The following is a 24232-nucleotide window of genomic DNA, read 5'->3' on the forward strand; positions in this document are numbered from 1 at the left end:
ACCTCATAAGATTGACTCTTACTGTAAACCATGCAAAGGTAGTTCTTGACAAGTTTCCACTACTGAAGTCAAAAGAGCCACAAATCACAAATTTTCCCATCCATCTAGTTACAAAGTCACTCAAAGAACAATGCTTCATCAGCCAGGATGCTGTAAAATACAATGAAATTCCCATTGAAATGATTTTCTTTATGTTGTTTTCAGACTACCTTCTAAACAGCGTAAAAAACTTCATTCAGGACATTTGAAAAGCTTTTATAATGGATAAGGTTTTACTGGTCTTAAAGCATTGAAATCCATTAACAGCTGCTGCCAGCTTTCTGTATGCTTCACTATTATTTTGACTTTTTTTGGTAAAGAGCACAGATTCATGTTTAGAGTCCTACTTGTCATTAACAATTTCCAGCAGCCTGTACAGGCTCTCTGTCAGAATGAAGATGGGACTTATTCTTCATCTATATTTAACAAATATTTCGTATAACTAACACCAGATTTCTTTGAATTGTTATTTCTACAGTAAAATTATAGCCTAATTCTGCAAAAACAAAAAATTGCTCCCCCTTTCCAAATAATGTAAACGGTGTCCCACATTCTTGACTTTTAAAAGTAGAACATTACTGGTTTCACTTTAAACACTTCTTAAGTAAATTACCTGTCTTGTATTGCTTTAAATAAGCAGATCTGTCTTTGCTAGGTTGTTAATCACTTACAGGTCAATGTTGTCTAATTTGACTGATTTTAAAAAAGAGAACCTGAAAGTTAAAATTTGGGCGAACCTAACATTTAAAGTTAGATGGATGAGTGCAGTGCACCCCTTGTTTTCTTTCCTCAACAGTATTATACTACAGTCTGTTTGAAACAGCTAAAAACTTGGTATCACAAGTGCACTGTCTGGAATACCTGCTCCCTTCTGCAACCCTGGCAAAGCCAACAGAGGGATGCCTTACAACTTCAGAAAAACTCAGCATGGATAAAAACCAGACAAAATTGCTGAGAGAGGACTGCCTGATGCTTACGAGTTTCTTTCTGACTGTAGTTCAGCTACAAAGAACAGTAGAAATACATGAACAAATGCAAAGTACAGCCCAGTGTAGTACAAAGGAGGCCATCCACAGCACCATGCTGAAGGACATTCAAGATATTTTCCTTGAATATGTTAAATAACCATTAGGGCATCGCCTGACTCTTTATTAGGTACAGCTGATAAAGTGCCAGGGTAAGTATTGCAGTAATTGCACATCTCAAATGATTTTTTTTTATACAAAACCATCTCTGAAGGTTACAAAAAACAAATAAAAAATAATTTATCCAGTGAGCAGCAGTTGTGTGGATAAAAAGGCCTCAACGAGGATAATGGGAAGATTAGTTAAAGATGATAGGAAGGAAACAGCAGCTCAAACAATCACTCTTTGCAAATAAGGAATGCAGAAAACCATCTCTACATACACTGCTGTGCTCATTTTCAAACTGCCTATGCGAGAATTCTTCAGGGAAAACGTCTCTGTGGAAAGTGGAGGGTGTTTTATCAAACAAGCCCCTTGATCACCACAAACTGATGTTTACAGAAATTATCAGGAATATCAGCCAAAATAAAAAAAATCCTAATAATTTTCAGAGTGTCTGTGATAGACCTCCAGACAACACAGAATAAGAAACCCTATTTGACATTCTCTGGCTAATAGCTCTGACTTTAAACACAGTCTTTCTCCATAGGCACACCCTTCCCATGAATGTTCTCCTGTAGCCTGTGGCTTCAATGTCTTTAATTGGTTCATGGACTCATACCTTCCTTTTTAGCCCCTCCCAGTGCGGCTCCATCTTAGAAACACTTTCCACCCAGAGGACTGCAGATGCACTATCAGACACTACAGTACAACAAATGGACCAGATGGGAAACAGCAGCAAGTGGCATATCAGCTGGGAATAGAAAATGAATGCAGCAATTGAACAGATTAGACAAACTATCGTTGCTCTTCTTGTGAACACACTATGTCAGGTTTGCATACATTTAACATGCACCAATAATCCTGACCAGTACCACTCAGTGTAGTCAGGTTATTCTCTGAGACACTGAGATACCATGTCAGAACCAGAGATTCTGTCTAGCAGGAATGCTAACATTTTAAAAGTTTATATTGAGTAACTGAAGAATCATCTGGATGTGTTTGGTTCTGTGTAAACTTAATGTGAGTTTAAAATCTTGCTGAAAAGTAAGCGTCATGTCTAAACAGGTTTGTTTTGGCTTGAGGAATGTGCTTCAGTCTCATTCCCATGACTTTAGATATGCTCAGACCTGCAGAGGGAATGAGCTTCTAAGTATTTAGAGGGAACAATCTGGTTAACAACATGTGAACCAAATCCTTTCTGTTTGCTTTGTTGTGTGTTATCACTTTATTTATTTTATATAAATGGAATGTAAATGATAATAATTCTAATGCAAATATTATTTGTGCACTGAGTTCTGGTGGAGTCAGAAACACCCACAATTTATGGCTGTCACCATTTTAATGTTAGAAGGACAGATTGCCTGAAACTTCCTCAGTTCTATATTTAACATCCATGACATGAAATTGATTACATACATTAACTGTGAATCGAATAGAATCAAAATAAACTTTATTGGGTGATGAAGGTCAGCACCAAATGACAGACAAGTCAAATCATGCCGATTCATACAAAGATAACAATTTCCATCCATCCACTTCCTCATGTTTGATAAGTGTAGAAATAAAGAAAAAAATAGAAATAAAAGAAGACAGTTTTGCTCTAAACTTATTAAGATAAGGATGGCATCTTTAAAATATTTTTAAAAATGCTACTCTGGGTCATCAGATGGACAGGAAAAGGTGTAAAGATGAGTTTGAAACTATAAGTTGATCCCATGCAGAACACCTGGGAGGGTGGTTCTACCTGATTTTCTTCTCCCATGTTTCTGGGAACAGGTTTTCAGTGTTGGCTTTTCCCCAAGACAGCACAGGTATAAATTTGCTTTTGAGATTATTTTTGCCTTCCTGTAAATCTGTAGCATTTTCCTAACATCCGTTGGGCATGACAGGTTAGGGGCTGGACTGTTCTTTGGAACTTTGCCTAAGGAAGAGACAAAGTTCCAAAGTTACACAAAAAATTGTTTAACTTTGTAAACAAGTCAAAGTGCTTCTTCGAAACCAAACCCAACCTGTCACTGCAAAACAGTTCCATCCTGATGAAGATTGCTCACAGACTCAGTTATTTTTTCTTCTCAAAGATTTTAAATGTAATTAATGGATCAGATGTTCGGCTCCCAAGGAATAAATAGTTTAGTCTTTGATCCCTTCTGCACCAGCAATGATTGTGTTAAAGCCAGCAACTCTCTTCAGTTTAAACTTGTGCTTACTGAAAGCACACTGCACATTGAAAGTAGTCAGGGTTACACTACCCTACCATAAATAAGAAAAAAAAACTAATGTTTTCTCTGGGCTGCACAGGGGCACAGTTGGAATCATTGTTGCCTTGAAACAAGAAGATCCTGAGTTTGATTCCCGGCCGAGGGTCTTTCTGCATGAAGTCTACATGTTCTCCATGTTCACTCCGAGTACCTGGAGAGTATTCTATTCACTGGGTACTCAGGAAAGAATACAGTCCAAATCAAGCTGGCATGGCTGTCAGGTTGATTGGTTTCTCTAAATTTTCCTTAGGCATGTGTGCATGATTATTTTTCTCTCTGTGTTATCCTGCAATGGACTGGTGACCTGTCCAGGGTAATCCTGCCCATAGACCTCTAGAGATGCAAACCAGCACTCCACATGACCCCACTAAGGATAAGCATGTAAGAAAATAGATGGGTGATGTTTTCTCAAAGTGAACATTTCAATTTTATCCAAGTCAGTCAATATCAAACCATTATTTGTTGTGACAATAACAAGATTTAAGAACTTAAGCAGTGAACATTTTTTATTAAAGGCTTTTATGAAACAAAATATGTTCACGTTTTTATTAGTTAGAGGATTTTCTGCCAAATGATAACAGGGATCTTCTTTATTAGTGGTGCAGGGAATGAAAGTTTAGAGTTATTGGTGAAAATAAGTCATGTAATGAAAGTTCAAATAAAATATTGTTTTTGTGTACATTAATTACACCCTATATAACTTTATCAGCTATAATTACTGAATAACACAAACGGTTCTTTGATGATAGGAACGGTTAAATTTAAATGTTTTATTTTCTTCTAGAGATAAACTGTTTGTCTCTCCAGATCAACAAAAGTTGTCTAATTTGGCAACTTTTGTTTTTGGAGTAAATCTTTGGTCTTTCAACAGTTTTTTCCAAGTAATTTTTATAACCACAGCAATAATTATTTGAATTTGTTCCTTTAGTTTACTTTTTTTTTTAATAAACACCTTCTACCACTCAGAGCAGCTGCTTTGATGGTGAACGAGGGTCCAGATCGTCACCTGATCTTTGTGATCACAGAGTCACAGTGAGGATGTCAGAATAATGATGATATTGTTGAGCGAGCTGAAGGTCTGCTTAATATGTTATACTGCCACCTAGTGGAAACATTAATAAAGAAGAATCTTGAATAAGCTGCCTGTACATAAGATTATCTTCTGCAATCTTGTGTACTGTAAGAAAACCGTTGATGTTATAAGTGTATAAATCATCATTCCTTTTAATAAATAGAAGAAAAATATGCCAGAGAAATAAATAACATGAGGTTATATTTTATATGTATTTTTGAATTAGATAACTCTTTCTATTGATTAGTTTTCCACCAGACTCTATTTGATGAAAAGAAGGAATGAGATAAAAAAGGAAGAATCCGTAAATGAAAGTTGCCAACAAATGGAGACATATAGAGATTATTCATGAAAAACAAGCCTTTCTTTTCCCCTGTGCTGCCTTAGGCCCGCCCCAGAAAGGTGATGCATCAAGTTAACTTTCACTTTGAGTTCAGGTGTTGTGCAGCAGGAAACGTCAGGTAAGAAAATATTATTGACATAAAAGCAATAAAGATGAAAAGCAAATCTACTGTTGTCCAAGTTGATGTGTAAATGTGTTAAGAATTTTGTTAAGACAATAAATGTATTTATTTTCTTGCACCTTTGTCCCTCAGTGGGGTCAGGAGGTGCTGGTGCCTCTCCAGCTAATGTTCTGGTCAAGAGGCGGGGTCACCTGGACGGGTTGCCAGTCTGTCGCAGGGCAACACAGAGACACACAACACACACACACTCACACCTAGGGACAATTTGGAGAAACCAATTAACCTGACAGTCATGTTTTTGGACTGTGGGAGGAAACCGGAGTACCTGGAGAAAACCCACCATGCACAGGGAGAACATGGAGACTCCATGCAGAAAGACCGGGAATCGAACCCAGAACCTTCTTGCTGCAAGGCAACAGCTCTACCAACTGCACCACTGTGCAGCCCTCTATGTGGTTCAGCGAATGTTAAATAAATTGTGTTTACTTTTTATATTCTTTAAAATAAACTTTTAAGTTACTAATAACGATTTATTTAGCATTTCATTTGTTCAGTTTGTACTAAAACAGACGCTTTCTTAGAAACTAGACTTTTATTTTGAAACCATATCGTGAAACTTGGATTCAGCTGCTGACCAGCTCTGAACTTTGTGAGCTTCTGTCTCTGCTCCACCAGAGGGCGATCTCTGCACCCTGTGTGCTGATAGTGAGAGCAGCTTTAGGAGGCTTCAGGGTGGATCTTGTTCTCTGGAGCTGGGTGGTGCATCTGACTGGATCTTGCTGATCCAAATGAGAAGCACTGTGATTACCACTGGGTCCAAACATAACTACTTCAGTTTTGTGCTCATTGAAAGTAAGAAAGTAGAGTAGTGAAACTAAATGTAAATGTTTTTTTCAAAGAGTAAAAAAGCTTATCCTATTTTCAAGGAATTACTCAGTTTTGCCTTAAGATGGGAGGGCAAACAGTTTAATAACTCTTTATTAACAAAATTTTTGTATGGTAAATATCGAACAGACAATAAGTAGCTTAAATTCACACAGTTATCTAGTTATCCTTTAGTCCCATCAGTTGTAAAATAACCTAATCATGTATTTATTAACCGGTTCGGTAAATTGGCTTAAAACAGTAACTGGTTACTCTTTTAACCTATTCTGTTTAAAATGTGATAGCAGTGTATTTGTTTTAATTAAAGAAGGTAATGTAACTAATTAAATGTAGTTAAATTCTAGGAACTTTTTAAAAAATTTAAATCAGTTTTTAGTAAGTGCACTGTAATTCCAAGCTGTATCTGTTGAGGAGAGATGTGATTTATTTAGTAGGTATTTAAAAATAACCTCGTTTTTAGGTCTTTTTAAATTAAAATATAACATCAGACAAATAAAACAAATAAATTTTAGTTGAGAAATATTGGATAACTGTAAAGTGTCTTTAATTATTTGACAAATAAGTCTCATTGGAAACATTCTTACCGACTTTGGAATGTTTTATAAAATATTATCTCTCATTAAGTCAAATTGACTCGTGTCGATTTGGCGATAATACAAATAAGAGGTACATTAATACTTCATGACAAGAGTTCAGTATCATCATCACTGAAGATTAAAAGAAAAAAAATCCAGCACCAGTCTATTTAAGACGGACTCATTTTCTCTGAAGTAATTCGTCTTTATTTGTAAAACCTTTTTTATTTACATTTATGAAACTCTAAAAACCGGAGATGTCTTGACTTATCTTTCAAACTTCTCAAGTCTAACATTTCCTTTTTTTAACGGTATTGAATGTATCCTTATTCATAAAATTTCAGATTTTTAAATTATTTTATTTCAATTATTTTTCTATTCGTAAATCTTTCAGTGGTTTAATCCATTAACCACGTTACGACAGTTTGAAGTACTGCAAAAATGTTTTCTTTTTTTATTACCTCTATAAACGTATTTTAATCTGTAGGAAACTTTATGACCTTCAGTTTGAACAATAAACAAAGAAACGCCAATTTCCTGATGTACAGTTGGTTCAAAGACGCCCCCTAGCGGTTGGGTAGGGAAACGAGGAGAGAGAATCTAAATACTTTCGATATCGACCAGCCGGAGACCGAGCAGCTGATGGTCAGTAAAGTTTGTTAATTTAACACAGAAAGAGGTGAAAATGTCAGGATTCAGTCAGAGGAGGTTTATAGAAAACTTAACTAGATGTGACTCTGCAGGAAAATCAAACTAGATCCACTAAAGTCACTAAATGACGTGAACTTGAGCTGAGAGGAAATTAAACTCCGCCGCTGTGAATTAAATGTGACTCGGTTTGTTTTAACGTTGCAACAGATGATTTATTTCTATTTAACCTTTAAAACAGGAAATATTCAGTTTTAATGTTATAAAGCGAATAAAACAAGTGAATAAAAGAGACTCGCTGAATTCATCGGAAGAGAAAACATGTGACACACAAAGTTATATAACCACTAATTTAAACTCAAACTACTAGTAGTTCTACAACTGCTTCTAATAATAATACTAATATTAATGTATTTGGATTCTCTTGCAATAAAAACTTGGAGAATTAGTTTACAGTTTAAACTGACTTTATGTTCAAACTTATTTTTGCTTTTCTTTCTTTATTATTCTGATGAAACTTCCGGTTTTTGCTCTCTGCTGTTTTGGGTAACAATATCAAAAACAAACATTGAACCAATATTTAATGTTGACCCAGATTTCAGCTGCAGCCCGTCATTAATATTTAACTTCTATTTCCGGCTCTCAGCTGATCTGATTGGTTCGTTTCCATCAGGCTTCCGGCGGAGAGGAGGAGACATTTTGTTCCTTCCGGTCTAGTTAATATGTAAGCCTATGTAATATAGATAGTAAAACTCCAACAATCTTTGTTATATTTTACGGCCTGAAACTTTTTTATGTTTTCATATTAATCTGAAAACATATGCAAATTAAATTAACTGTTAATTTTATATTCATTTAATAACTTTATAATCTAAAATAATTATTTGTAATAATCGTTCAACTGCTGTCCTTTTGTTCTGGTTCTGACCCAGTTCTCCTGGTTCTTCCCTCATGAACAGCGCCCTCTCCTGGTAGCCTCCAGTAACAGCAGACATTGTGAAGCTCAATCTGGAAACATGGAGGATTTTTCTTCTTCTGCATCGACTGAATGACTCTGGACTTCCTGTTCTGGTTGGTGATGAGAGCAGAACCAGAACCGATCATTTTGATCATCATGGCTTCATGGAAAAGCTCAGCAGGAAGTGATGGAGGAATCCTTCAGGTGTGTCTCCCTCTGTGACCCTGAGGGTGTCCACGCCTTCATCCTGGTCCTACCTGTGGGTCCCCTCACTGATGAAGACAAGGGAGAGTTACACACCATGCAGGACACATTCAGCTCCAGAGTCAATGACTTCACCATCATCCTCTTCACTACAGACTCAGATCCTGAACATCCAGATGTTGGTAACTTTATAGAGAACAAGGACATCCAGGATCTCCTCCAGATCTGTGGAGGAAGATATTTAGTTCTGGACATCAGAGACAGACGGCAGATTGAAGGACTGATGGAGACGGTTCAGACGATTAGAGGTGAAAAGTCCAGCGTTTTCTCAACACACCTTTTCACCAAGGTGTTGATTGAGAGGATTTTAAAAGCAGAACTACAGGATGTGAAACGGAAGAGTGAAGATGAGCATCAGTCAACAAAACAACTCAGGAAAGAGACAGAAGAAGTAAAGAAAAGAGAAGAAGAGCAGAAGAAAAAACACAGAGAAGAAATTAAATCTCTGCAGTCTCAACATGAGCAGCAGAGAAAACAACAAAATCAGCTGCTGAAGGAAAAGAATGAAATAATTGAGAAAGAACGCGAGATGAGAAAGAAGGAGCGAGAAGAAGAGGGGAAGAAATGGAGGAAACAGGAAGAACTGCAGCGAAAAGAGTGGAAACAAAAACTAGAAGCTTCAGAAAACCGAGTGAAAGTTGAGCGAGAGCAGAGAGAGGCGGCTGAGAGGAGGCTGGAGCAGAGCAGGCGGGACCGGGCCAGAGACCGGGTCGCTTGGGAAAAGGACGGCATCCTGGAGCGGATGCACCAGGAGCTGAAGCAGAACCTGCAGGAGACCAAGCAGAACCTGGAGGAGGAGCGGGACCGGCACCGGAAGCTGCTGGAGGATTTCTACCAGAAGAGGAGGAAGTGGACCAACCTGGGCTTCACTCTGCTGCTGTCAGTGTGTCTGGTTTTATTATATCTATACCACAGCCACTAGCTGCTGGACCAGAACCGGACCAAACATCACAACCCGACCGGACCAAAGACCTGGACCAGAACCGGACCAAACGCCTGGACCAGAACCGGACCAAACACCTGGACCCTGGACCAGAACCGGACCAAACACCTGGACCAGAACCAGACCAAACACCTGGACCCGGCTGGACCAGAACCGGACCAAACACCTGGACCAGAACCGGACCAAACACCTGGACCCGGCTGGACCAGAACCGGACCAAACACCACAACCAGAACCAGACCAAACACCTGGACCCGGCTGGACCAGAACCAGACCAAACACCTGGACCCGGCTGGAGTCTGGCTCATTTTCAACATAATAAAACTGGTGCTGGTTGTAATGCATCATATTGACGTTCAGTCATAATTAATATATTATTTCCTTCCTGTTGGCTGAGATGCAGTGATGATGATGCAAAATATCAAAGTATTTTAATCTCAGTGAATAATAGAAATATAAATATTTGTCCAGTGAATTTATCTGATTTTAGTATTTTCATTGTCCAGCAGTGATGCGGTTCTAGTAGTTGTACTATATATACTATAACTATATACAAAGAAAAAACATTTAATTATTTTTTCTAATTTTATATTGATAGTGTTTTATGAATATGAATGATTTTCTTTAATATTTTGTCACTGAGATCTTCTGAGTTTATCTCCTGTAAGAAGAACTAGAGGTTAGTTTTTAATTAAACTTCTTGTTTCCCTTCATTCATGTTTTGGTTTTTTAAACCAAAGTCCATCTGAACTCGTTTCCTCCAGAGAGTTGAGGGTCAGTTTCAGGTCAGGATGTCTCTGTTTGTCTTTAGCTGAGTCTATAAAATCATGTTCAGGTCTTTTCTGACTGTTCAGTTCAGTGAATCGGGTCTTTGAACACTTTTACCTTGAAATAGAAATAAACAGATTAATCTGTTATTGGACAGATTCCTCAGACTCAAATCTTAGTTTTGGTTCCTGAAACATTTAAAATCTGTCATTTTATAAACATTAACCAGAACAGATGATCATCCTCTACTGCAGATACATTTCATAACTCAAACATTTCAACATTTGGTTTCTCATTAAATATTTCTGCTTTATAGCACATCTTAAGTTAAACTTTTCTTACCTGTGCAGAAAGTTTAATACCAAGAAATTGTGTCAGTTTAGGTGTTTTCAGTTCTAGTTGTGGAGGAGATTCATTTTATATCGACTCAGATTTATAATCTAATCAGGCTGATATTTGGTCAGGATGAGTTTCTGTCATGTTCAAGTCAACAGAACAAGAGGAAGTTGGTCAAGAGCCAAATGTAACTTATAGGATCTGGCTCCACACTAAACATTCAGAGCATTTATACTCTGGACAGCAGCATCATTATCAGCTATAGGACTTTATACAGATGTAGATCAGCCCAAATTGCCCTAGTTGGTAAACTGACCAGTAGATGGCAGCAGAGGGCCTGAAGACCCTCAACCTTTAGTCCTGCTGATGGAGCTGATTTTAAGTCAGGCAAACAGACCAGAGTACTATAACCATCAGGTTTACTGCAGGCAGTTTGATGGGCTGATGAAAAACTTCATCAAGTCTGAGCAAAAACTGATTTCAGACAATAAAAAGGAAAAACAAAAAGTAAACAACTTTAGTACCACGTGTAAACATTTTATTTCAGATCATGAATTTTACAATGATTTGGAAAGTTTCAGTTTTAATGCATTCAGTTCCTACAGAGACAGTTGATCATCCTGATGTTGGACTGAACCAGGTGGAGAATCTGAACGAACTGGGTCACGACTTGAAGTTTCTGTTCATGTCGGGCTGAACTGTAACCGTCGCTGGTTGATCTTGTACGGATGTTTCAGTCTGTTTACACAAGATGAACCGACGACCTTCTGACTGGATGCAGCAGGTGGAAAGCAGCCGGACCTCTGGGACGACCTTAGAAACACTTTCTGTGGACGATGGCTGGACCGGACTCGTCGTACTCCTGCTTGCTGATCCACATCTGCTGGAAGGTGGAGAGAGAGGCCAGGATGGAGCCGCCGATCCAGACCGAGTACTTCCTCTCTGGGGGAGCGATGATCTGTGCAAAGAGACACAAGGTCAAGAAAAACATCAAGTCTGAGACGACGTCTTAAACGATCCATGAAAGACTCCAGATTAAATCTGCATTTTGTTCTACAAATTAATAAGACTTTCATAGGATCAAGTTTCATTTCTTCATCGTCTGGAAACTCGTTTCAAAATAACCAGCTGCATTAAGTTCCTGGACGACCTTTGACCTGTAAACTCTTCCAGGTACAACCCCTGCAGGTCAGTGAGGTCCAGCCGTCATACCTTGATCTTCATGGTGGGCGGGGCCAGGCCGGTGATCTCCTTCTGCATGCGGTCAGCGATTCCAGGGTACATGGTGGTGCCGCCGGACAGGACGGTGTTGGCGTACAGATCCTTACGGATGTCCACGTCGCACTTCATGATGCTGTTGTACGTGGTTTCATGAATACCAGCAGACTCCATTCCTACAGACGAGAGGCATCGGTCACTGACGTGGCACCAGCAGGAACTTAAAAACCCAACAGATCTGAATCATTGAGTCAATACCGACCGAGGAAAGACGGCTGGAAGAGCGCCTCTGGGCAGCGGAAACGCTCGTTGCCGATGGTGATGACCTGGCCGTCAGGAAGCTCGTAGCTTTTCTCCAGGGAAGAAGAGGAAGCTGCCGTCTGCATCTCCTGCTCGAAGTCCAGAGCCACATAGCAGAGCTTCTCCTTGATGTCGCGCACGATCTCACGCTCAGCTGGAGGTCAGGATGAGAGAGGAAGGTCATTCAGAGCCCAAGGCCCAAACTGGGGCCCGTTTCATTCTGACCGTTCTGTACCGGTGGTGGTGAAGCTGTAGCCTCTCTCCGTCAGGATCTTCATCAGGTAATCTGTCAGATCTCTGCCAGCCAGATCCAGACGCAGGATGGCGTGAGGAAGAGCGTAGCCTTCATAGATCGGGACGGTATGGCTGACGCCGTCACCAGAGTCCATCACAATACCTGAGAAAGATTAGAGTACAACTCAGTAAACGAATCATTTCAGAGCCCAGGTCCGTTTGCTCCGTCTCATCATCCTGACCTGTGGTTCGACCCGAGGCGTACAGCGACAGGACGGCCTGGATGGCCACATACATGGCAGGAGTGTTGAACGTCTCAAACATGATCTGGAACAGAAAGGGTTAATCTCACTGCTGGTCACAGATGAACGAGCAGAAAGTCTCCTGTGAACTGGGTCAGAACCCACCTGGGTCATCTTCTCCCTGTTGGCTTTGGGGTTGAGAGGAGCTTCAGTCAGCAGGACCGGATGTTCCTCTGGAGCCACACGGAGCTCGTTGTAGAAGGTGTGATGCCAGATCTGAAGGGGTCAGGGGTCAGACATTATGAAGATGCCAAACCTTCATCACCAAGTTATAGAAGCTTTTGTACCAGAACTCAGAGCTTTAAACTCAGCCATGGTTTCCTGCTATAGTCACTGATGAACAGAAGGAACGTTAAGCTAACTGGTGGAACCAACATGCTAACAGGTCTGCACCATAACCTCAGGTTAGCTCACCTTCTCCATGTCGTCCCAGTTGGTGACGATGCCGTGCTCGATGGGGTACTTCAGGGTCAGGATGCCCCTCTTGCTCTGGGCCTCGTCTCCCACGTAGCTGTCCTTCTGGCCCATCCCCACCATCACACCCTGCACACAGACCCAGAATCAGTCAAACTGTCACACCTGAGGCTGATGGAGGCGGCCCGGTTCCTACCTGGTGTCTGGGTCGCCCAACGATGGAGGGAAAAACGGCCCGAGGAGCGTCGTCCCCAGCAAACCCGGCTTTGCACATACCGGATCCGTTGTCAACGACGAGAGCAGAGACATCGTCCTCCATGTCTGAGGAGAAACGACACACGGTTTGATTCCTCAGATGGTTTCAGCCTGAAGGCAGGATGTGATGAAACGTTTCACCACACCCAACTTCCTGTCTGGTTCCTCAGGCTGAGGGGAACCAGGCTGAAGGGGAACCAGGCTGAGGGGGAACCAGGCTGAGGGGGAACCAGGCTGAGGGGGAACCAGGATCAATTCAGAAGATTCCCTTTATACGGTTCTATGAAGGTTTAACTGAATTAAAGAGGAATTTAACTCCAAATAAATACATGAATTTTATATATAAATAAACAGGTAAAACTAAACCACCACATTTTAAGCAGAGTAATCCTCAAAACGTGTTTTTTTAAACTAAAAACAAAAACATTTGAACATTAAAGAGTTTTGTTAAAGACATTAAACACACAGCAGGACATTTAAAGCTCACCAAGATTAAATCTGTCAGATTCTAAAATCCATAATTTAGCAGCTGAATCATATGATCCAGGCCGCCTCTTACCTGTCCAGGTGAGTCCAGGTGAGTCTCAGGTGTCTGTCGGTCTGTCTGTCGGCTCTTTCCTCTCACTGCTGCCTCTCAGCTGCTGCAGCTCCGGTTTTATCTGCTCCGCCTCACTGAGGCGTTCTCCATAAAAGGTAACGTTCTCTCAGCTCGCAACCTGATTGGTCCAGGTGAGCAGATTTCTCAGCTCGCGCCCTGATTGGCTGGATGGAGTGTCAGTCATTTCTCCCATCAGAAACAACCTGGAGGATTTCTGACTGAATTTCACCTGAGATGGAAACTTCTGATTGGCCTGCAGAACCAAAACTAAACTGGAAAAAGGGAGAAATATCAGAGAAACGACCCAGAAACAGGTAAAATCATTTTATTTCCAATTAAAACACATTTATGATGGGATTAAATCAGAGAAAAGCAGCAGATGTTTGGATCAGATCATTATTGAATAATTATCAGCTGGAGAATCAGAATGAAAACAGCAGAAACAGAAATAAAATGTTTCCTTGTCGAGTTCAGGAAGTTCCAGCATTTAGAGAAGTTTGCTGAGGTTCTGCAGGAACCGGGTCCAGAGGACGGCAGAGGTTCTGGATCTCTGCAGGTCTCTGCATGTCGCTGAGCTTCACCTTCATCCTGAGGTAAAAACACAACGATTCACTGAACCCTGACAGCAGAATGTCTGCAGGAAACCAGGAAACGTTTAACTCAGATCTGAATCCGGATTCAGGTCTGAACCAAACTAAACTCCTTCATCTCTGCTGGTTTCGTTCTTTTCATTTTTATCCATGTATTTTTTTTCTTGCTGCTGTAAAACTGGAACTTTTCCTCACCTTGAAATTTTCCCACATTTCCAAACTGAAACCTGAAGTTTCATCAGATTCTGAGCAGAACCTGCAGCTTCAGTTTCATCTGATAAATTCAACATTCAGTGAAATAAATGAAAGTTTTCTGATAATAATCTGATGATCAGCAGGTCATGACTGTCAGACTGAAGCAGGAAAAGTTTCATGTTTTCTGTTCTTCAACCCAACAGGTTCTTCTATTTCATTTATATCTATATCAACAACAACATGGTGTCACTGATGGATGTTTCTGCTGATCCAGTGACTCATAGTGACCCAGATATTATAATTAGACTGATGGAGTCAGAAATGTTGAAACTTCAGTTTGTTTCTGTTGCTCAATAAAACCATCAGATCCTGATGGAGCTGGAAAAATACAGTTTGATTCATGAATACATTAAATTAAAACGGTCAGGGTTAATATTTAATCTTAACAAGATCATTTTTAACATTATTTTCCCTCCAACTTCTCCAGATTCAGGTTTACAATAATATAACAGAACAAAGATGTTTTACTGGCTGAACCTTAAGAGGAAAAGACATGAAGTTATAAACTTTAAAATTAAAACAAATACTCTTAACATAAAGTGTTTTGTATATTAATTATGCTTAATTTGACACATCGATTTAAAGTTTTATTTTTAGTGAACGGCAAAGTTTTAATAAATTATCATCCATCCACTGGATTCCAGCTCTGAAGTTTCCTCCTCTGGTTCTGTAGATCAGCTGCTGGGTTTGGGTCATCGTTCTGCTGATGACCCAGGTTGACCTCTGTTGACCTCTGTTGACCTCAGGGGTCGGCTGCTGGACAGCAGGGCTCAGAAAACACTGAGGCTCCTCATCCTGAGCTGTTCTTCTGATCAGAGGGAAGTTTTTTCTCCTCCAGTCGTATTTATTCTTTTCTAATCCTCCTGTCCTGAACTTTAACCTTTGACCTCCTACCTGCTTCCTGTAGAGTCTGAGGTGAAGCTCTTGGGTTTTGTTTTTGTCTCTGGGCTTCATGCTGTGAATCATCAGTCTGGATGTTTCTCTTTCCGTCCACATAGGAAAGTTTATCATGGTTTTTTTCTCCTGCATGGAAACAGTTTTAAAAGATTCAAGAGTAAAAACTTTGGTCTCACAAATTCATATGAACAGTGAAAACGTCTCTTTGTGAAAAAGCTGAAGTATTAGCCCAGCTGCTGACCTGACCTCTGACCCCAAACACATCAGATTCCATGTTTGTCTCGTAGTTTATTAGTTTTATAACCTGAAGATCTGAATATGTTCTGGTTCATATTCAGTGTTTCTGTGTGAATGAAAACATTTCTAAATGTTGTGGATGGTGGAGTTTTTAAAAGTGACAACATGATTTAGAAAAACATGTTTCCATGGCGATGAGGTCTGTACTGGTGCAGCAGCCCTGATAGAAACGACCTTTGACCTCTCCCTGACCGTAACCAGCCGCCGTCGTTGCTGATGTCGTGTTTAAACTCCTGAAGCCTCCAGAACAGAAACTGATGAAATCCTGAAGGTTTAACCAGCAGAAGATGATGAAACTGAAACTATTTCAGAATCTGTAAAAACTAAAACATTTTATTTACTGTCATCAGATCTTAAATCCATGTTTACATTCTGATCAGATCTTCATAAAGTTTCTGGTTTAAGGTCGTTTCTATGTGTAACTCCCTTTCTGTCGATGTTTTCAACGTGTTCAGACACGTTTCTGATCCAGACTCAATAAAACTGAACTGATCCAGATTCTCATCGTTTCACTCTGAAGTTTTTCCTGTTTCTGTTTTAATTCTAATCACTAAACATGTTAAAGTTCATAAAAGGTTTTAAACTGTTTGCTAGAAGCTGCAACATGTTTTCAGTTTCATGCTGTGGGTCCAACCTGCCAACCAGGTGAGGCTGAGGCTCCGCCCCCTCAGCTCAGGCTGGAGCTGCTTCCATCTGTCCATGTATGGACTAGACCAAACCTGCAGCAGGGAGGAAGTTCAGCTGCCGAGGTTCACATTTCATAACTCAACAGTTTAACACATTTTATCAGTTTACAGAGAAAATGATCTCATCATCAATCATCATCAGCTAAACTTTAAATTAGTTTATTTAAAGAACCTTTAAACTGTACAGAACAAATAAATGATCCTAATCTGATCTAATCTAATCTGAAAATGATTTTAATGTTTCCTCTGTTTACCTTATATGGACATAAAGCTTCAAACCTGCAGAGACACAAAACTCTGAACTTTAATCCTCATAAAAACAAACTAACCAAACATCAGGATCATCTGTTACATCGACTGAAACACTTTTTGTTACTTTTTAAAACATTTTATGTAAACATGCAGATTATTAAGATTCATGTTTTAGAATTAAAGAATCATTTTTAGATCAAACAGGAAAACAAACTCAGATCTTTGCTAGTGAAATAATTTTTGCTTCATGGATGAAGAACAAAACATAAAAGTCTGATTTTATGCATTTTATTGTTTTATCTGTAAAACTTTGATCCTCCTGCAGCGTCTCAGTCCTGAACTATCGGATCATAAATCTGGAGCGAAGCTTCGTTTCCCATCAGGCTGATGAGATGAACCCCTGCATGTAGCCGACATGCTGCAGAGCTGCAGCCGCTGATCCACATCTCTGATCCGCTCTCAGCTCTTCGCCACATTGCCGACATTCCCAGCCGGTCTGGACCTGCAGCCTGGGCGGTTCTGCCTCCTGCTGCCTCTGGATCGGATTTACATGCAGAAACGTTCAGACCAAAAAAGGTGAAAACGCAGCAGCAGCTTCCAGGACTGGATGCAGGAGCTTCCAGGGAATCCTCCACGGCGAAAACCTCAAAACCTGCAAGCTGAAACATGAAGGAGATACAATCCTGTCAGAGAGCCGGTTCTGTTTGGTTCTTCTCGGTTCTGTTTGGTTCTGTTTGGTTCTGTTTGGTTCTGCTCGGTTCTGTTTTTCTGTTTGGTTCTTCTCGGTTCTGTTTGGTTCTGTTTGGTTCTGCTGAGGAATGCTGACATGTTTCTGATCCACAGATTAAACTGGTTTTATCTCTTTTTGGTTCATTTTCATTTTATTCGGCAACAAAAGCATGAAAAGAAGGAAATGATGAGAAAATATTCTTTGAGTTATTATTATTGTTGCATGTTGCTGCTGCTGATGTTTTTATGTTTGTGATAAAAACATGAAACCAGAAAAAGTTCTGCAGGTTCTGAGAAACTGAACAGGTTCAGCTGAAACTACAAACCCACTGAGGAAACGAGGATCTTATAGAAAAGTTCAATTATCCAGTTAATGATTCAGTGAAGGATCTGGTTTCACTGGTCTCTGCTGCTGCTGCTGCACCATGACAGACAGGAAATGACTTCACACAGCAGTGACCTCTGACCTCTGATGACCATGAATCCTCATGCAGGCCTGGCTTTCACCTGTTCCACCTGTTGGCCTCAAGGAGGCGCTGCAGCTCATCACAACAAGCCTCTGGACTCAATCAGGCAAAGTTTAATATTTAAATTATATCATTAAAGGTTTGTGACATCATTACTGTCGTTGTCTAATATTCATAACTTCCTGCATATTATTAATGTTACTGTGAAACATTAAAGGGATGTTCAATAAACTCAGATCACATCTGAATATGAACCTGATTTATTATTTTCCATTCATATCCTGATTATTTATTTTATTGTGTTTTATTACTGAAGTTGTTTTTAAAATTCTACATATCTATTCTACAGGAGCTGCTTTTAATGTTGTTAATGTATATAATGTGTATAATAATAATAACATTTATGCTTCAGTTCGGTATTTAAACTCTGATCTGAAGTTATTAACATTTTTCCAACATTTTGATTAAATATTCTGATAATTTTCTGTGATTAAATCTGAATCTGGTGACTTTTAACCATCCAGACGTTTGGATTTCCATGCTTCATGTTAGCCTTCCTGTTAGCATTAATGCTAAGATCCTCTGAACACTGATCTGTCCAACTGAGCCGCCGTGTTCCTGAACGCATCACCAGGATGAAAACAGGTCAAACATTATCATCACCATTTTAATCTACATCTGATCATTTCATCAATAATTTGATCTGTCAGAAGATCCTGTGAAACATGATTAAAGTTTATATGATTAAACTGCAGATTAAACCTAATATTTCTCCTTTTTTATAATAATTAACTCCTTATCGACCAAACGGGACGCAGTGTTCCTGGGGGGACACGGCGGTTCCTCCAGACAGAACCGTGTTGGAGTCCAGGGCCCTGCGGAGGTCCAGGTCACGGTTCATGATGCAGCTGCAGGTGGTCAGGTGAATCACATACAGACACATCTGACCTGCAGCAGGTGGTCTGGATTGTTTCCTGTCTTTAAATGACCTGGTGACCTTCAGCTGTGACCTTCAGCTGTGACCTTCAGCTGTGACCTCCAGCTGTGACCCCAGGAGCCTCTGCTGCAGTAAAGGGTTAAAATATGTATTTGTGTTTGACGCCTGCAGTAGATTTATTTACTATAAATGGGCGTCAGAAACTGTTTCAGGGAGGAAACAGAAACTTTAACCTGAGGAGGGAGATGAGAAACAACTGCTGCTGATTCAATCAGTCCTGAGATAAAACAACCTGAAGGCCTCAGTTTTATCACTTTATTACTTTTATTACCTACTCTTACGCAGTTAATGAAGGAGCTTATATGTTGATAAATTTTCAATAAATGCTAAAACATCAGCAGGAGGAGCGTTAAAGTCATAAAACTCACAGGAATCGTGACAGCAGTCGTTTTATCTGGAAAACCGAGATGGTTGTCATAAAGTTTCTGCTGAGTCATAAAATCAGATCAAATCTGCATTTTGTTCCCCTGATAAAATATGACGGCATGTTGTGATATTAATTCTCTACATTTTAACTGATTTGTGGTTGTAGAGGGTGAAGATGAACGCAGGAAGACCAGGATGTGGATGAAAACTATGATTTAATGAAGAATCCAGAAATAAAGAGTCCAACAGGGAAACAGACTCAACGGCATAAAACCACGAGGACAAAAACACAAGAAACACAAGAAACACAGACAGCAGGTGGGATAAATCCACAGGGAGGAGAGAGACTCACAGAAAAACCAAGAAATAAAGACACAGAAACACAGATCAGCACATTAACAACAGGATCAATGTGGTGAAAACTGCAAAACAAAAACAAATATAAAATACAAATGAGGCTAAAATCCTTTTCTATAAATACAATAAAAGGATCAAGTTCATATGTCAGAAAATGGAAACAAAGATCAATAAATAAAACCATCCAGAGCTGGAAAATAATGAGAAAAATCTAATAAAAATATGATAAACTATTTGTTAGATCTCTAAACACATCAAATAAAATCAGAAAAACTTCAGAAAAATAATTTCTCTCACATTCTGAGCTGCTCTCAGTTTTCCAGCAATATTTAATCTGAATAATCTGAATAATATTCAGATTATTCCAGAACCATGTGTGAATTTTGAACTAATAAAATAAAGATTGATGAGATTTTACAACTAATACAGATTTATTATGAGTTTACTCCATTTATTTATTAGCTTCACTCCAGCTGACAGGAAGTCCGTCAAACAGAAACTCCCTTTATTTACACAGGTAAGCATGAACAGCTGTTTCTCTGCAGTAACTCGGTTCACTCCGTCACGCCCCCTAGTGGTCAGGTCACATGATAGTAGAAATATCTTCTGTTGGAGGTTAAAGTCCAGCAGGAAGCATCGAGTTTCTTTCTCTGCTTTTGTTAATAATCAGTTTTTATCACTGATCTCCACAGCAGAAAGAGTTCATTATGAATGACTCAGCATATTTCAATAACAAGCTTTTTATGAATTTAAATGATTTATTGTTTATATTTACTGTAGTTTTAATGGCTCTGGATGCAGTTCTACACAGTGACCAGCAGGGGGCGGGCTGCTCTCACCGTCTGAGTCCAAATGACTTAAAAACTGAACAAAGTTCATTTATTATCGTCTCACCTGCAGGAAGGTGAAGCAGGGAGCTCACCTGGAGCAGGTCGGTGTCAGAATGTGTCTGTTTTTCATTTCCTGTGTTTTAATAGAGAAAATGAAGAATCATTTAATTTAATTAAATCCATGTTTAGTTCAGGTAAAACAGTCATTTCTGTCTGCCTGAAGTTTTTAACACTGTGATATGAGGAGAAATGATTTTTGTTCTGGCTGATGGACTCAGATGGATTCTGGTTCTGACCCACTGATTCTGAGGACCGGACCCAGCAGAACCATAATCTGACCCCAGACCAGATTATGGGGAGAATTTCCTCATCAACTCATTTTCTCAACAACCTAATTTAGAAACTGAATTAATCTTGTTTTAATTCAGTCTTGATTAAAGCTGGTTTTTATAACTGGACTTGGTCCCATTGGACCGAAACTCGATGATTCATTTCATCATAAAACAACTCAGGTACATTTAACTGAGCAACATTTTGGGGGAAAGTAGAACAGAACGGTACATTTTACTTAATATCAATATTAACTATTAACTATTGCTTCTCTTACTGGAGTAAAATGTCTGGATTTTATACATTAAATGTGATTAAATTGATTTAATGAAGAACAAACTGAAATGATACAGAAACACCTAGAAATGTGTTAAAGTGAGGCATCCTGTTCATACACCAGCTTTGTTGTTACAATGTTATTTTCTAGATATGTACATTTATATATTTTGCCTGAGTGATGATGCAGTAGATGAACTCTGACCTGATTACAGTTTCTGTGTGTTTTATTATCCTCCTCTTACTGTTTCATTTCTTCTCCATGTTTTCCTGTTTGCTTCTCGTCTTTTCAGTGATTATTGATGCTTCACTTTCTACTTTTCATGGTTTCTAAAACTGTTTTAGACCTTTATGTGTCAGTTTATGATCCACAGGAGTCCAGATGTTTCCTTTATGGTCTCCATATCAGATTAAAATGTTTTTAAACGTGACAGAATGTCAGAGTTCAAATCCTCCATTTCTCATTCAGTTAGTGAGGAAACTAAAAGCAGCTTTAATCTGAATGTTTTGTTTCAGAAATGGAGAAACAAGTCGCTCCTGTCGTCATTGACAACGGCTCCGGTTTCATCAAAGCTGGTTTTGCTGGACCCGATGGTCCCTGCGCCGTTTTCCCATCGGTGGTTGGTCGGCCCAGGCAGGTCAGAGGTCAACTCTGCATCTCAGGGCTGCAGGAGAGGCGGTGGGTAGATGACCTGTCTGTCTGCAGGACGCGGCTGGAGGACAGAAGGACAGATTTATAGGAGCCGAAGCTCTGAGTCGCAGAGACCTGCTGACCGTGAAGAATCCCATCGAACGCGGCGTCATCGTGGACTGGGACGACATGGAGACGGTGAGGACAGGAACCGGCTTCATTTGACTGATTATTATCAGATTATTATCTAAATTATCAGATTATAGATGAAGATTTTCTCTCATCTGCAGCAGAAACTCATCCTCTGTGTGTTTTCAGATCTGGCATCACATCTTCTCCAACCAGCTTCATACTGACCCAGTGAAGCATCCGGTCCTGCTGACCGAGGCGCCGCTCAGCCCCAAACCGAACAAGGAGAAGATGACCCAGGTGAGTCCGGTCTGACTCCGTCACCATGGAGACAGAATCAGATCCAGAGCTCCTCCTAACACCTCTGGTCTGGTCAGGTGATGTTCGAGGCCTTCAGCCCTCCTGCCCTGTACCTGGCCATGCAGCCGGTCCTGTCCATGTACTCCTCTGGCCGGATCACAGGTGGATGAACTCTGCTGGATGTATCTGATGTTCCTCCAGGTTTCTGATCGTGTTTCATCCTGAAGGGATGGTGATGGAGTCCGGTGACGGCTGCAGTCATGCCGTCCCGGTGTATGAAGGCTACGCTCTGCCTCAGGCCGTCCTGCGCCTGAACCTGGGTGGAGCCGACCTGACCGACTACCTGCTGAAGCTCCTGGACAGCAGAGGACTCAGCTTCAGCGCCGCCGGTTTGTCGAACCTTCAGCTGATCTCCGGACAGCAGGATGTTCATGCTGACGGCTCTCCGTAACATTTCAGGGCAGCGTGAGATCGTCACCGACATGAAGGAGAAGCTCTGCTTCGTGGCTCAGTACTTCGACCAGCAGGTGAAGATGGCGGCTTCTTCCTCCACCCTGGACAAAACCTACAAGCTTCCAGATGGACGAGAGATTTCCATCGGCGAAGAGCGGATCCGCTGTCCAGAGGCGCTGTTCAAGCCCGAACTCATCGGTTTGTAACAGATCAACTGTGAACCAAACAACCTGCAGAAACCTGGTGGAGGAGACAGAGATCAGGACAGAGTGAAAGAATCCAGACGGTGTTTTAACCAGAAACCTGTCTCTTCTCGCCTCTTTTCCTTCTCCTCCTTCTGTCTCTCCTCTCCTCTGTGAATGTTTTTAGTTTCTCCTCCTTGCTGACTGAAGTCTCTGTGTTTCTAGAAATGGATTCCTCTGGCGTTCATCAAACCATCCACAGCAGCATCATGAAATGTGAGCTGGATGTTCGTAAAAACCTTTTCTCCACCATCCTGCTGTCTGGAGGCTCCACCTTGTTCTCTGGATTCTCTGATCGCATGAAGAAGGAAATCTCTCGGCTCGCCCCGCCGGGCGTGAACGTCCAGGTACAGGTTGTTCATTTTCCTTACCAACCACAGATCAGATACTTTAACTAGGCCGTTGTGTCTTCATGTCTCCAGATCATCGCTCCTGATGGGAGGCAGTTCTCCGTCTGGAACGGCGGCTCCATCCTGGCCTCGCTCCCCTCCTTCCAGGAGATGTGGATCAGCAAACAGGAATACGATGAAACCGGTCCGGGAATCGTTCACCGTAAATGTTTCTGACCTTCTCCTCCATCGACATGATCAGCCACCTGCTCCGACCGTCTGAGAGGATCTGGACTGAAACATGTCGAACAAAATCAATGGGTTAAACATAATTAAAGGTATAAAACTGCAGAAATGTTTCCAAATCCATCTGCAGGAGCCACTAGAGGGCGCTGTGGCCTGATTGGGTTGGTCTCACTTTACTCATGATTCAAAACCACCTCATGTAGACTGAGGGCTGATGAGTTTACTCTGATATTAAATATAAAATGACATCATTGTTAAAAACCTGAGCTCTTAATAAAATAAAATAATGTGTTTATGAGGAATGGATGCATGACTGATGGTTATTTAGCAGCTTTTCACCAACTTCCTGAGCTTTTTAGAGTCTTTAAAGGTTTTACAGAAAATTTAAGCCTGAATGAAAACAAAAATAATTAGTTTCCAACTAAAATGTCATTTTTTCCAGGGTTTATCCTGAAATAACATCTGAAATTGAAATTGTTGTCTTATTTAGCTTCATAGCTCTGGAGAAACTTTTATTGTTTATCCACACTTCAATATTTCAATCATAAAGAAATTAAAAGCTGTAAAACCTTTCATCTGTATCTTTTATTGGCTTAGTTTAATTTTATTTCTAATCTCTGTAAATTCAACTCCTGGAAGTGTATTAAATTTAATAAATTTAAATAATTCATTGTGATTTGTATCATTATATTTGGTCCTAAATGAAAATAAGTTTTTTATAAAACATTTTGTTTAATGAATCTAAATGGAGCAGCAATCTTGTTTCAGTTTTATTTGTATTTTCATGAGTTTATATTTTATTCCAATCAGAATCAGATCAATCATGTGATCATCGATCAATAGAAACATCTCAGGTTTTCATCTCTGCTGTAAATAAACAGGAACAAATAAAGAAAATAAAAATTTAAAGGCAAA

At 40.1% G+C, this 24232-nt stretch overlaps 3 protein-coding genes across 5 annotated transcripts; 2 read left to right on the forward strand and 1 right to left on the reverse strand.

The window, feature by feature from the left end:
- Positions 1–6977: 6977 nt before the first annotated feature.
- On the forward strand, positions 6978–9249 carry LOC108166568 (uncharacterized). Of its 2 annotated transcripts, none has more exons than XM_017306589.2 (2): positions 6978–7065; positions 8028–9249. In XM_017306589.2, the coding sequence occupies exon 2, from the start codon at positions 8214–8216 to the stop codon at positions 9210–9212; it is 999 nt and encodes a 332-aa protein (XP_017162078.2). In that variant the 5' UTR covers positions 6978–7065; positions 8028–8213; the 3' UTR covers positions 9213–9249. The 2 variants fall into 2 exon arrangements, with proteins under 2 accessions (XP_017162078.2, XP_017162079.2); XM_017306590.2 differs by having other exon boundaries at positions 6981–7065; positions 8001–9249.
- Positions 9250–10853: 1604 nt separating this feature from the next.
- Positions 10854–13710, reverse strand: LOC103470792 (actin, cytoplasmic 1-like). Of its 2 annotated transcripts, none has more exons than XM_008419460.2 (9): positions 13620–13710; positions 13002–13126; positions 12806–12934; positions 12497–12607; positions 12332–12416; positions 12091–12252; positions 11818–12009; positions 11550–11731; positions 10854–11295 (listed from the first exon to the last, which is right to left on the reverse strand). In XM_008419460.2, the coding sequence occupies exons 2-9, from the start codon at positions 13122–13124 to the stop codon at positions 11152–11154; spliced, it is 1128 nt and encodes a 375-aa protein (XP_008417682.1). In that variant the 5' UTR covers positions 13125–13126; positions 13620–13710; the 3' UTR covers positions 10854–11151. The 2 variants fall into 2 exon arrangements, with proteins under 2 accessions (XP_008417682.1, XP_081467130.1); XM_081611004.1 differs by having other exon boundaries at positions 13002–13128; positions 13632–13666.
- A 7784-nt stretch (positions 13711–21494) lies between these two features.
- On the forward strand, positions 21495–23694 carry LOC103470791 (actin, cytoplasmic-like). Its single transcript, XM_008419459.3, has 8 exons — positions 21495–21625; positions 21694–21816; positions 21937–22047; positions 22125–22209; positions 22275–22436; positions 22507–22698; positions 22908–23089; positions 23165–23694. Exons 1-8 carry the CDS (start codon positions 21506–21508, stop codon positions 23306–23308), a joined length of 1119 nt encoding a protein of 372 aa, XP_008417681.2. The 5' UTR covers positions 21495–21505; the 3' UTR covers positions 23309–23694.
- The last annotated feature ends 538 nt before the right edge of the window (positions 23695–24232 follow it).

This window comes from Poecilia reticulata, chromosome 9 (genome assembly GCF_904066995.2).
Source record: "Poecilia reticulata chromosome 9, P_reticulata-male-v2, whole genome shotgun sequence".
In the NCBI taxonomy this organism is placed as follows: domain Eukaryota; kingdom Metazoa; phylum Chordata; class Actinopteri; order Cyprinodontiformes; family Poeciliidae; genus Poecilia; species Poecilia reticulata.

Coding starts and splice junctions, on each gene's coding strand:
- LOC108166568 (XM_017306589.2), top strand. CDS start 8,214: ATGGAGGAATCCTTCAGGTGTGTCTCCCTCTGTGACCCTGAGGGTGTC.
- LOC103470792 (XM_008419460.2), bottom strand. CDS start 13,124: ATGGAGGACGATGTCTCTGCTCTCGTCGTTGACAACGGATCCGGTATG. Junction 12,417..12,496: donor ACAGGGAGAAGATGACCCAG/GTGGGTTCTGAC, acceptor TTTCTGTTCCAG/ATCATGTTTGAGACGTTCAA. Junction 12,253..12,331: donor CGCCTCGGGTCGAACCACAG/GTCAGGATGATG, acceptor AATCTTTCTCAG/GTATTGTGATGGACTCTGGT.
- LOC103470791 (XM_008419459.3), top strand. CDS start 21,506: ATGGAGAAACAAGTCGCTCCTGTCGTCATTGACAACGGCTCCGGTTTC. Junction 21,626..21,693: donor TGGTTGGTCGGCCCAGGCAG/GTCAGAGGTCAA, acceptor GTCTGTCTGCAG/GACGCGGCTGGAGGACAGAA. Junction 22,699..22,907: donor GTTCAAGCCCGAACTCATCG/GTTTGTAACAGA, acceptor CTGTGTTTCTAG/AAATGGATTCCTCTGGCGTT.